At 38.1% G+C, this 13,967-nt stretch overlaps 1 protein-coding gene across 4 annotated transcripts in view; it reads right to left on the minus strand.

The window, feature by feature from the left end:
• The window catches only part of Eef1akmt2 (EEF1A lysine methyltransferase 2), a 35,769-nt gene that overhangs the window by 8,644 nt on the left and 13,158 nt on the right, over window positions 1-13,967 (minus strand). For 2 of the 4 annotated variants that reach the window (XM_060381276.1, XM_060381277.1), the window contains exons 4-7: window positions 13,329-13,436; window positions 8,003-8,219; window positions 2,972-3,019; window positions 66-168 (exon numbers count right to left, since the gene is read on the minus strand). In XM_060381276.1, coding sequence (XP_060237259.1) covers window positions 66-168; window positions 2,972-3,019; window positions 8,003-8,219; window positions 13,329-13,436 — 476 coding nt within the window. Of the gene's footprint in view, window positions 1-65; window positions 169-2,606; window positions 3,020-8,002; window positions 8,220-13,328; window positions 13,437-13,967 lie in introns of those variants that run through there. The other 2 variants (XM_021636525.2, XM_060381280.1) reach the window with 2 other exon arrangements.

Raw genomic sequence — 13,967 nt, forward strand, 5'->3', positions numbered from 1 at the left:
TGATTTGTTGGCCTGGTGCTTAATAACACTTGAAGCTTACCCAACAAACCTCTAAGAGTACTTACCTTACTTGGGCTGGGCGTGGTGTCACACCCCTTTGGTCCCAGCCTCTGATCAAGAAGGCAGAGGCAGACAGATCTCTGAGTTCAAAGCCTGTTCCAAGGCAGCCTAGACAAAGTTAGAGAGATCCTGTCTCAAACAAACAAACAAAATGGTACTTTGGCCTCCACGTGTATACGCACTTGCATGTGTGTTTATGCACTTGTGTGTGTGCGCGCGTGTTCATAAACACACAAAAAATCCTGTGTCTTACAAAGCACAATTCTCTGAAAAGCTTAAATTGCATATATTTAAAGTACTTTCTCACTTTTTGAATGTTAAAATAAAAGCTATTCCAAAATCATTATTTTTGTTCAAAGTCCATGTAATTGTCTCCAGATCTTGAAAAGACAAGTGGTAGTCTTATGGTTAGGCTGATATAAATTTCAAGCTGGTCCTCTTCTACCCCTCAAAATGGAAAAACTGTATAATGCTGGACTAGACTAACTGCTAGAAGAGTATTTACCATTAAAAAGAAAGAAAGAAAGAAAGAAAAAGTTTGTTTTGATACCCAATAGGCCCAAAAAGCTGGAAATCATCAAAAGTCAGATAACTTTTAAGGATGTATTTATTCTTATCTTATGCACACAGGTATTTCTCTTACATGCACGTGTGTGTACTACATACCTGTCTGGTGCCCAAGGAGGCCAGAAGAGAGGGTATTGGATCCCTAAAAACTAGAGTGACAGATGGTATGAACCACACTCAGGTCCTCTGTAGGAGGAGCAAGTGCTCTTGACTGCTGAGCCATCTCTCCAACTCCCCAAAAGTTATATAATTAAAAAAAAAAACAACAAAACAAAAAACAAACAAAAAAACCAAAAAACCTTATATTAAGACTCCAATACCAAAATACTCTCCCAAATACAGTCCCACTAAATATTAGATATAAATAGAAGATACAGTTGATCTTTTCAAAGTAATATATAAACACTCTCCAGATGAATCAGCTCCCAGATAGAGTGCCTTTGTCTCTCCATGCCTGAAAGTTCACATAATTGACAAGCCCCTTCCCCAGAAGGATGAATGACAAAAATCAGTTTTCCCCTTTTTTGTGCGTGTATACGCTGGCATGTGTGTGCATCGGGCCTGGGTGTGTATGTAGAAGCCAGAGGTCTCTGGGTGTCTTTCTCAATGACTTTGGTTTTTGAGATCGGATCCCCCAGTGAACCTGGAGCTGAATGATGGATCTAGCTAAGCTGCCTGGCCATCAAGCCTCAGGGAACCCTCACGTCTCTGCCTCTGAATGTTGGGATTATATGTGCATGCTGCTACAGCATTTTAAATAGCTACTAAGGATCTGAGCGCAGGTCTTCATGCTTACATGGCAATCTCCCTAGTTTTCCATGCACCACACACACACACAAACACACACACACACACACACACACACAAACCTCCTCCTCCTCCTCTTCCTCCTCCTCCTACTTCAGCCTCCTGAGTCCTAAGATTACAGGTGTGCCATGCTCTACTTAAAATTCAGTTCCTAGGAAAGGAAAGTCTTTCAAGACAAATAGATGGTAAAGAGCAATAATAGATGTCATGAGACTCAGGTGGCTGACTCACTATTCCCAAAGTCCACAGAGCAGCACCAGGCAGTTAGTCGTTAGTGATCAACATAACAAAGGCCTGTATAGCTTCTAAAAGTAAGTGCCCACCTGAATTTTATATGTAGCCCTAACTAACTGATGCTATAAAAACAGAGATTCGGCAGCTGGGAGGTAGACTATGTTAAAAGAAGGGTTCTAGAGTCAGACAGACCCAGCTAAGAATCTTGGCTCCATCGGATATTATTTAACCATGCAAAAGTCTCTTTACTGTCAGCTGCAGCTCTCCTGTACACAAACAAGAAAATACCAGGAGGACTCAATGATTTAATAAAACATCGTTACTTAACATGGGGCTAAGCATTTCAAGGTATTCCCTTATTCCCTTTCCTTACACTGGGCAAAGACTATAAATAGTTAACACTGTGGTGGTGCACACCTTTAATCTCAGCACTGGTGGCGCAGAGGCAGGTGGACCTCTGTGAATTCTAAGCCAACTGGTCCTACATAGTGAAACACTGTCTCTAAATAAATAGATAAATAGGGGCTGGAGAGATGGCTCAGAGCACTGGCTGTTCTCCCAAAGATTCTGAGTTCAATTCCCAGCAACCACATGGTGGCTCACAACCAACTACAATGATATCTGGTGCCCTCTTCTGGCCTGCTGGCACACATACAGGCAGAATACTGTATAAATGATAGATAGATAGATAGATAGATAGATAGATAGATAGATAGATAGGATGTATTTCATCAATTCCTCTGGTTTTGCTTACTACACGTGACAATCAGAGAGCTCTCCCAGCTATCAACCCAAAATTGCACTGTTTATCTTACAACATATACTATAATGCAGGAAGAAAACCTAACTACTCCAGCCTTGAAACAGTTTGCTCAAGTCTTCATAAATAGCCATATTCAATTCACCTTTACCAAGGCACAAAAACCAAGAAGAGACGCTTTCTGTAAATTCATTTACTACTTGGAAGTTTTCAACTGCTAACAGTTACAGAAAACTGTCATAAATCACAAGAAAAATATTTATATTTCAAATACAAAAGAAAATCTTAAATTATTCTTAGTTCATAGATCTAAATGACGATTCCCACCACCCATTAGCTGTACTCAATCTGTGCAGCCTGGGTGCTTACTAAGCACTATTTATACTTCCTAAGCCTGGGTACTTACTAAGCATTATTTGTACTTGCTTTTTGTGTATCAGGTTTACTTTGCTGTGCAGTTTCTTCTACAAAGCTAACTGACTTTGTCCAAAGAAATCTCTCTTTTTTGAAAAACCAAAGCTGCTACAGTGTTTCCAGATCTACCTCCAAAGGTGAACTTGGGTGTTGGCAGCTCTTCAAAAAGTTCAAATCCTATAAGACAAAATTAAATACCTGTGTTAGAGATATTTGTACCAACAATGTTCTTCCAAAAACTTTCTAAAATAATGGGTTGTTGGGTAGAAACAAGCATAGAAATCAGCACTTAGATATCAACTAAGAATAATTTAAGATTTTCTTTTGTGATTTCAAACTGGTAACTAAATTTAATTTTGCAATTCCTTTCCAGCTTACTCCCAAACATTTTTTAAATAAACAAGAAACAAAAAGGACCAAATACAATCATCAGTGAAGTCCTTTTCCATTTCCTTTAATCCTGCTTTCCCTCCCGTCCTCTCCATCTCCCTTAGTCTATTTTGCCATCTCCTTGGTAGGACATAGCTATGACATTCTAAACTAATATCATATGCCATCACTGCTTCTTATATGGCCTTACATGTAGTAATTCAACCACATCAAAGGCATGTACATACAAGGCAATTACATACAAAGGCATGTAATACCAAAAGGTTAAATTATTTTGTGGGATTTGGAGAGACGGCTCAGTGGTTAAGAGCACTGACTGCTCTTCCAGAGGATTCAGGTTCAATTCCCAGCAACCACATGGCAGCTCACAACTGTCTAACTTCAAGATCTGACAGCCTTAAACAGACATATATGCAGGCAAAACACCAATACATATAAAATAAATAAATTTTAAAAATGATTTTGGAAATAATGAGAGAATTCTGTAAGACAGAATTCTGATGGTTATATAACAGCATGGATGAATTGGCTGAACTGCACAATTAATTCACTATCTATTTATTTATGGATTTAGTTGTATTTGGTTTTCCTGAGATGCTGGCCCTATACCTCCTATATAGCTAAAGATGACCTTCAAACTCCTGACCCTCCAGCCTCTATCTAACAAACACTAAAATTAAAGGTATATAATACCACTATGAACTATATACTTAAAAATGGTTAAAATAGGGTTGAGAACTTAGCTCAGCTATAGAGCACTTGCCTAGCAAGCACAGGGCCCTAAGTTTGGTCCTCAGCTCTGAAAAAAAAAAAAAGAGTTAAAAATAATAAAAATCTATGGATATTTCCCACAAGTTTTAGAAAAGAAGATTAAACAAAGATTAATACCCAAATTCTCTTGGAAGAAATAACTTTCAGAGCACTGTATACTTTTAAAAGAAAAGCATCCTTAGACACTGGGTAGTGTCCTAGGTTCAAGTCTCAGCTTTCCCTCCTCTAAGTAAGACATATCATTATCATTGCTCAAGGAACCTTCTCCATGATCCTGAATTCTATACAAACATGTTAGATAGCAAAGCCTCCGCATGACTTTGTAAATACTCAACAATAAAACTAGTGTTTCCTTAGACTACAAAATAAACTGTAGATTAGCATTTTGTTACTTTGTTTTTAAAAATAAAATAAAGTTGGCAAGATGGCTCAGTGCTGAGCAGGTAAAGCAGTGGTTCTCAACCTGTGGGTTGCAACCCCTTTAGGAGGGTTGCATGACCCTTTCACAGGCGTTGCCTAAGACCGTCTGCATCTCAGATACTTACATTATGATTCATAACAGTAACAAAATTATAATTATGAAGTAGCAACAAAAATAATTTTTATGGTGTATGTGGGGGGGTTATCATAACATGGGAACTGTATTAAAGGGTTGCAGCATTAGGAAGGTTGAGAACCAGTAAGGTAAAGGCTCTTGCTTTATCTTTAGTTCAATGCCTAGAGCCTTCATAAAGGTGGAAGGAAAGGAGAGACTATTAAAGTTGTCCTCTGTTCACATACAAGCCTCTGCAATTGCACCCACACATATATCATGTATGCATGATACACACACACAAACACACACTCTTCTATTTTTCTTTTTTCTTTTTTTCTGAGACAGGGTTTCTTTCTGTAGCCCTGCCTGTCCTGGAACTCGCTCTGTAGATCAGGCTGGCCCCAAACTCACAGATCCGCCTGCCTCTGCCTCCAAATGCTGGGATTAAAGTCATGCCCCACCACCACCCAACTTGATTTTTTTTTTCATTAAAAATAAAATAAGGAAGCCAGGCAGTGGTGGTGCATGCTTTTTTTTTTTTTAATTTCCTGTGTTTTGAAACTGGAGTCTCAGTATGAGTGTTTTGCTTGTATAAATGACTGTGAAGCACTTGGGAGATAGAGGCAGGCAGATCCATGAGTTCAAGGCCAGCCTGGTCAATATGGTGAGATCCAGCCATGGCTACACAGAGAGACCCTGTCTCAAACAAACAAATAAACAAACAAAAGGGTATTTCAGTGGTAGAACACTCTCCTCCTATGTATTTATGAGGCTTGGATCTAGAATTGAAGCCCATAAAAACAAAATAATAAAACAAAGCTGTAAGGTCACTAAACAAATAGCATAAAACATTTACATTGTATGAATAGGACTACCAAGGAAAACTGCACAATTCATTTCAAATATGGAAAACAAACAAAGATTCTTAAAACACTGGTAACATGAGGCACATGAACTCAGAGAGACTGTGGCATCTCTCTCTCTCACACACACAAACACACACACACACTTGCAGGCACTGGCACACGAGTCCTGAACAGGTTCAAGCCAGATGAGGTCTCAGCACTGAGAAGCAGAAGTAGACACAGATTCCCACCCAAGAAGCTATTTGTATAGTTGATACCCACTGGGAAAGAAAATTCAGTTTCTTCCAATGGACTGTCACTGGGTATTTTACCACACTTCAGGACAAGTGCCATACCCAGGAGTAGTTGGCCAACACAAAACATATTCAATGGTATTTTTGTAGACTTTTCTTTTCCTTTTTGGTTTTGGTTTTTCAAGTCAGGGTTTCTCTATGTAACCTTAGCTGTCCTAGAACTCACTGTGTAGACCAGGCTACTCAAAAATCTGCCTGCCTCTACCTCCCAAGCACTGAGAACAAAGGCATGTGCCACCATAACCACCTGGCAACTTTTTGTCTCATTATGTTCTGTTTGAGCATTTTTGCTTGTTTATTTAAATTTCCATTTTTATGGGGTTTTTTTGTTGGTTCTGGGTTTTTTGTTTGTTTCTTTGTTTGTTTGTTTGTTTTGGAGTTTCTTTTTTCATTTGTATGTGTTTCTTGGTCATTTTTGCTTCCGGGTTTTGGTGTGGTTTGGTTTGTTTTAAAAGAGAAAAAGAACAGAAAGTTGGGTGGATAAAGAGGTGGGGAGGATCTGGGAAATGTTAGGGGAGGGGAAGAAACATGATCAAAATGCGTTATATAAAAAATGTTTAATTAAAGCCAAGACTGGTGAGGTAAGCTTCATTCTAAGCCAATGGACTGTGGCAGCTAACAGTGAAGCCCTGAACAGCGACATGGGGTGGAGTACTCTGCTGCTGTCTTGCATCTAAGTCCAAGCACCATTTTCAAAGCAACTCGATCTAAAAAGTCTCTAATGCCATTCAATTGATTCTTTAACCACCTATTATACATTTTCCTTAGTTCTCTTTCTGCGTTCTAAAACTGAATATAAAGAGTTTACTCAACAGTTTTCATACATCCACATTTTAGAGCACAGTATTCCAGGCTAAAGTCTGTTCCTCATTACCAAAGACAGACAAATGTGTTTCTGTTTGCTGGTTCCAGGGGTAAAAAAGAACACCTATATTTAAGAACCAGGAAAGGAACTTGCTCTGCACAGCGGAACTCTTGAGCATTTATTAAAACTGTCGAGCTTTGGAAAGAAGGAAGGACTACTGATAGAACCCAATAGTTCTAAGAGAAACAAATGTTAACATGGAAGATAATAAAATTAACGACAAAATAAAAGATAGTAAATCACATACAATTCTTGTTTTCTGAAAGTAATAGTAATGAGGCCAAAAGCTCATATTTTCAGGAATAAACACTTCAGGTTTTCCATTATAAAACCTACAAAAGCCACTGAATGTTGCATAAGAGGACACGGGACATAGTCTCTCTGCCTAGTCTCCAACACTAAAAAGAAAACAAAATCTAGTATAGGTGCATTCAGTATGATGCAACATGGGTGCAGAAACAGCGTGCAGAAAACTCTCTCGAGGTAGTTGATTTCTCACCAGCTTATAACAGGGGTCAAAATATAACCAAATATTTCGTCTAGAATCATTTACTTAATGCTCCATCCCAAAAATTCCTTCCATTCCTCTATAAAATAATTAGTACTAACCCTGAAAAAGACTCTAAGAAAAAGGTAAACAAATACCAAAAACTTATCCAAGTACTTTCCCAGGAATGCCTGTTGCTACATGAATAAACCGGAAGGTAAATGCTTCTTCAAGTGTCCAAAAAAGAGCTGAGAAAACTCCAAGTGCTCTGGGTACAGATACAGAGTCTCAATCTCACTTGACTCCCAGTTAGTAGAACAGTCCTAATTACCTTTGGCTAATAAGACAGAAAAAAAATCCTGCCCAAAAAAAAAAAAAAAAAAAAAGGCAGATGGGAACTTCCTTAAAAACAAGTATGTAGAACTGCTATAAATTCCCCATTTCATTTCTGTGCAATGTCAAAAATAATTGTTCCAAATATACTGGAAACAAAAAACAAATCCTGAACACTTAAGTGACCCCTAAAGCAAAGCATATAAACTATGTATAAAATTAAAACACTGGTCATGTACTTCCATTTGCATGATTATAGATTAGTGCACTGAAGTCAAAAGCACAACACATGTGCTCTGAGTCTCTGGATAGCAGATCATACAGCTTAAATAAAAGATTGCATTGCTTAAATAAAGAGCTTGATCTTTACAAGCTCATAAATTTTAGTACTTAACTGCCAGGATTTCTGGGAAAAATGTTAAAAAGGCCTCTGGATCCCAACCAATTTACTTTTCTGTGCTTTGTATACACAGTTCAAAGTTATTACCAAGGTCATTAACACAGAAGAAAAGCAGGCAATTCCCACAACCAGAAATGTAAAAAACTGTACCCACAGGGGAGCTGAGCAGAAGTATAAAAACCTAAGGAAGCATACATTCAAACCCCGTGCAGCCAGTTACCTTCACTGAATACATCTAGCAACTCTGCCTTGGTCCAATTACATGAGGTTATTAGAAAAAAGCCTTTTACTTCCAACACCCTGGAGAGAGACATCACATACTGCTTCCTCTTCTCAACTGCATTGTCAGGATTAAGACTTATGGCATCGAAAGTCCCTTTGTCAATGCAAACATGAAATCCAGACAGCTTTGTAGAAAGATTCAGAAAGTCTTCTACCTATATTAGAAATGAGTGTCCATATGAGAACAATTAACACAATCTTTATATAACTTAAGTGACAACATGTAAAAGGTTAGAGATAAAAGGGCCCATTATGATGGCACTTTACATATAATAAACATATTTTCAACTTTATAGCTAACTTTTATGTTCTTTATTTCCGAGATCATTAAAGCCAAACTTAGAAGAGAGGTTGATAGTGTTTCCAGGACATTTTAAATCTCTACAAATTTGGAAACAAATCAAAGCCAGGAATACTGGCTCAAAAGCCCAGTTTACACAAAGTTGATTCTTTTGAAAATACTTAACATACTTATCAAAATGACAAAATTTATTTGGAACCCAGGTCATTGGAAAGAAGACTGATGACTTATACTCCCACTTGAGTGGCCTAAAGTAAACAAGGAATTATCAAAAGTTCCTTTGTTTTGATTTAGCAGCTCACAAAGCTACTAATGGATATAACAAAAGACATGAAGCTTAAGAAATTAAGAGACTATTTAAACTATGCTTACTTAACTTGGTAAATGTCTTGCACTTTAGCTTTAAATAATTCATCAGCATCCTGTTTTTAATAACCTAATACAACTGCAGTATTTGAAAGAGATGTGTCTCATTTTATAATACAAAAATTTACCAATGAATTTAATTTTAAAATACATTTTAAAACGAGCGATTAGATGATTATCATTCATACAAGTTTAATAGGGTAAGCAACTATCTAAAACAATTTCCCTAAAACGGATACTATATATTGGTATTCAGATTCTTTTTTGGTGACAAGGTCTCACACAGAAGCCTAGGCTCTGCTAGATCTGCTTTGACTACTAAAAATGCAGGTGCATACCAACCCACCACACACAGCATGTATTTGAAGATGGGACCTTTCTTCCTCTCATATGCAAAGTATAGAATTCATTACATCTGAACCAAAACAAAGACTACATGAAGAGCTCACTCAGTTCGAGGAACATCCTCATCCTAAACACCTGTACAAAACATTCTTATATTCCAAAGGTATTTCATGACACCTGTACTTATTAAATACAGGATATAATAGTAAGCAAAAGAGTAAAGAAACCTGAGTTCGAATACAATAACCTTGTGTTTTATAAGCTGCTACTGTTTAAGAGCATCTTCCAGAATACACATATTGGAAACCTAAACACAAAGTCATATGTTACAGTATTAGGAAGGGACCCTCAGAAGGTGATTGGGTCATGAGGGCTCTCCTCATGAATAGATTACTAGGCTAGTGAGGAAGGGGCTTCGATATAAAAGCAAGCTTTTTCTGGCTTACTTGCTCTGCTATGATGCAAGAAGATGGCTCCTTATCACATCATGTAAGAATCCTGGACTCTCCGTCTGCTAAAACTGTGGACTTAATAAACTTCTATGCTTTATAAATTACCTAGTCTATGTTGTTCAGTCAGAGTAACAAAAAGCTAACTAAAGAATATTCTTTGTTTGTTTGTTTGAGAAAGGCTTTCTCTGTGTAGCCTTGGCTCTCTTTGGCTTTGTAAGCCAGGCTAGCCACCTTCCTCTGCCTCCCTGAGTGCTGGGATTAAAGGCCTGTACCCCTACGCCCAACTAAAACATAAACTTAAGAAAGTATTTCAAGTGGCTGCAGAGATGGCTTAGTAGTTAGGGACACATCTACTCTTGTAAAAGACCCACATCAGGTGGCTCACAACCGCCCACAGCTCGAGCTCCAAGAGGATTCAATGCTTCTGGTCTCCACAGGTACCTACACTCACACACATACTCACAGAGAAACACATAATTTTTTAAAGGTTCAGACTCAGTAGGTAAAGGCTTTTGACACAAACTATGTAGCCTGAGTGGATTTGTAGAACTGATATGACAGCGAGAGCTAACTCCCCCAAGTGTCCTCTGACCTGCACAAGAATGCTGCTGTGCATCTACACAACACACAAAATAAAGAAATGAATATGATAAGACCTTAACACTATTTCAGACAGGGCCAGCAAGATGGCTCAGCAGGCAGAGGCTTGCCACCAAGCCTGAAAGCCCTAGTTTGAACCCTGGGAGCCACATGATGTTGTTGTCATCTGACCTCAATAGATGAATGTGTGTGGACAACTGTGCCCACACAAGTCCACATACAAAAATAAATAAATGAAATTTAAATTTTTAAAGAGTGGGTCTGGAGAGATGGCTCAGAGGTTAAGAGCACTGGCTGATCTTCCAAAGGTCCTAAGTTCAACTCCCAGCAACCACATGGTGGCTCACAACCATCTATGAAGAGATCTGGTGCCCTGTACTGGCATATAGGTCTACATTCAGACAGAATATACATAAGAAATAAATCTTTTAAAAAAATTTTAATTACAATGGCTTAATTATAGTATACCATGAAATATCATTTTAAAATTAGTTTAGATACAGTGCTATTACAAAAACAAAACTGGGTCTGGAAATAAATTGTTGGCTCTAGGTTTGGTTCTCAGCACCTACATGGCAGCCTACAATCACCTGTAACCCATGATGTAGGGAGTCTGCAGCCCTCTTCTGGCCTTCACAGACTAATATGCATAAAAATAAATAAATCTTAAATAAAATAAAGTAAACCCAGGGCCTGAGCTCAGGAGATAATTAACTTGCCACCAAATCCAACAAGCTGAGCTCGGTCCCTGGAGCCCACGTGGTGGGAGGAGATCCTTCTCTACTGTGCACCGTGGCACCTCCGCCCCAAAAAAACTCACAGTGGGTACATGAGTGTGATTTTAAAAAGAAAAAAGCTGAGCACAGTGGCACATGCCTGTAATCCCAGCACTTGGAAAGAGGCATGGGAAGACCAGAAGTTCAGCTATATAGCATGCTGGAAGCTAACCTTAACCATAGAAGATCCTGTCTCAATAGCAAAAAACAAAAGAAATCATGAGCCAGCCAAGATGGTGAATACCTATAGTCCTCAGAAAGTGTCTTCAGAAAGTGAAGGTAGTGGGATTCACAAGTCTTAGGCCAGCCCAGGCTACAAAGGGAAGCACCCCTAATCTTGTGGGGAAAAAAAAAAAAGAAAGAAAAAGAAAAACAATACTAAGATTGTGAGTGACTAGGAAAATACATTTTTTTGTAAATGAGCAGCCTGAGCTAGGAAATGGTGCTGTTCTTCCAGAGGACCCAGGTTAGAGTCTCAGAGTCCACATGGCAGCTCACAACCATCTGTAACTCTAGTCCCAGGAAATACAACTCTTCTGGCCTCCTTGGGCACCAGGCACACAGATGATATCACCTACACAATACAAATAAAGAAATTTTGGGGGCTGGAAAGACGGCTCAGTGGTTAAGAGCACTGTCTACTCTTAACCAGAGTTCAATTCCCAACACCCACATGACAGCTCGTAACTATCTATAACTTCAATTCCAAGGGATCTGACACCTTTGCACTAATGCACATAAAATAAAAAAATTAAACAAATTGTTTTAAAATATAATTGATTTTTAAAAAAAAGAAATTTGGAAGGAAAAAGAAAAAAACAGCTGGAAAGGATGCTCTAAGGAGGCACTATTTCAACAGAGGTGTGAATAAAGGAAACAAACTTGGCCTCTGAGACCCAAGGAAAGAAAGGTAGAAGCCGTAAAGATAAAGCCTCAGACACACTTAACACAGCTCATGAACAGTATCCAGTCACTGGGATACTGAGAGGAAAGAATTTTAGGAGGGCAAGTGGCACACACCTTTAATCCCAGCACTTGGGATGCACAGGCAGGCGGATCTCTCTGAATTCCAGGATAGTCTTGAGAAAAGAAAGCAAGGAAGGAAGGAAAAAGAAAGGAAGGGAAGAAAGAAGCAAGGAAGGAAGAAAGGTGAAATGAGGGCTAAAGATGGAGTTCAGTGGTAGAGGGCTTCTCTAAACCATTCAAGGGAATATACTGACTCTAGCACAAGGAAGCATTCTTAAATCTAGCTGTAGCATCCAGTTCTATGTGAATGTAGGGGAGCCAATGGAGGTCTGTGACCAAAACACTGATGTTTTTTGTCTAAGCCAATTTTTGTCTAAGATCAAAACTATTAGTGTGTGGTAGGTACGTGGATCTGAGGTGTGTAAGCATAAAAGTGATGAGGCAAAAATGACTGACAGGAAAAGAGAAGAAACGAGGTTGACTTCTTGGGTTTTAGTGTTCTAATTTCCTCCTGTTGCTTCGAGAAAACACTCAGACCAAAAGCAACTTTGGATAGGAAAGGGCTTATTTTCTCTTACATTTCCAGGTCGCAGTCCAGCAGGAACTCAAGGCAGGAACCTGAAGCTAGCTCACTTTCTGACTTTCTCGCAGGCTTATGTTTAGCTAGTAGCTTCCTATATAGCCTAGGAATACTAAGAATACTATGGATGGTGCCCCTCACAGTGGGCTGAACCTTCCTGTATTTACTGGTAATCAAGACAATCCCCAAAGACATGGCCACAGGCCACTGTGATCGAGACAATTCTTTAACTGAGGCTTTTATCTCTGATGACTTTAGGCTATGTCAAGCTGACGATTAAAGCCAATAGACAAAGAATTAAATAACAATGTTTATTATAACATCCTATGCATTTATAAGGTTTTTTTACATTAAGTCATTTGAGAAATAGCAACAACCAAATCCTGCCATCCTCACAGTTGAGTGGCTGTAGCCTCCAGTTCTAGTAGAACCTGAGGCAGAAAACAGTACCACAGGGACACCTAGCATTTATAACTTTTTGACCTGATTAATGCAGAGTCAGGTACTGTATGTTTTTGCAAACATGGACAGTATCGTATGAACACACATACACATACACACACACACACACACACACACACACACACAAAGAAGGCCTTTCCACAAAGAACAGTGTTACATGCTAGACTGAGGCAAGAGAAGGCAAGCTCGAGACTGCCTGAGTTACACAGTAGGACTCTGTCACACACACAAAAACAAAAAAAGGAATTTGCCTAAACTAACTAGATCAAAATTTAATAGTTACTTTTAAATGCTTTAGTTTGTATTACTTATGATTGATCCTTAATTTACAAATTTCAAAAAGTCAGCAGATTAACATACTTTAGAAACACTTAAACATTATAGCTTATTTTAAAATATTAATGTAAAAAAGTTACCTTTAAGTTAATGTTAGATACCCCTTCTTTCTGTAAAATACTTGCAGAAAGCTTAATTGCAGAAGGACAGTAATCAATCCCAGTTATATTAGAGAAACCATGTTTCACCTAGAGAAGAGAAACAATTTCATAGTTTAAAGCTTTTAATATTTTTTGTTTATAAACTGTCATATTCTTTGAGTACTAGAGTTGTTTTAACTTTGTTGTAGAACAAATGTCATAGAATACCCAATTATCCACGTTTAAAATTTTTATTGTATTTTGAACAGAAACCAAACACTTAAATTCGTGACAGTTTTTTGATTTTGCTATATCTGATTTCTTTTCAAAAGGAAATTTATTTTCTCAAAGATAATATATAAGCCCTTGGGTTGAAAATGTAATATTAATTTTTAATGCTGCTAAGCTCAAATTCACATGAATTTTTCTCACATTTGACTTAACATATAATTAAGTTATATGAATAAATTACATGCATATGCAGTGAGTTGGTTTTAAGCTATTTTCCTTCAGTGAATTATAAATTAAATTCTCTACCAGCGACATAATTAAGCCATCTTATATTTGTATAGCACTTCTTCACTTGTTTTCAACTATTTCACACATTCTATTAGATCTTTCTGAAAAGCCTGTGAGGTA

The sequence above is a fragment of the Meriones unguiculatus genome, chromosome 1 (assembly GCF_030254825.1).
Source record: "Meriones unguiculatus strain TT.TT164.6M chromosome 1, Bangor_MerUng_6.1, whole genome shotgun sequence".
Classification (NCBI taxonomy): Eukaryota; Metazoa; Chordata; class Mammalia; order Rodentia; family Muridae; genus Meriones; species Meriones unguiculatus.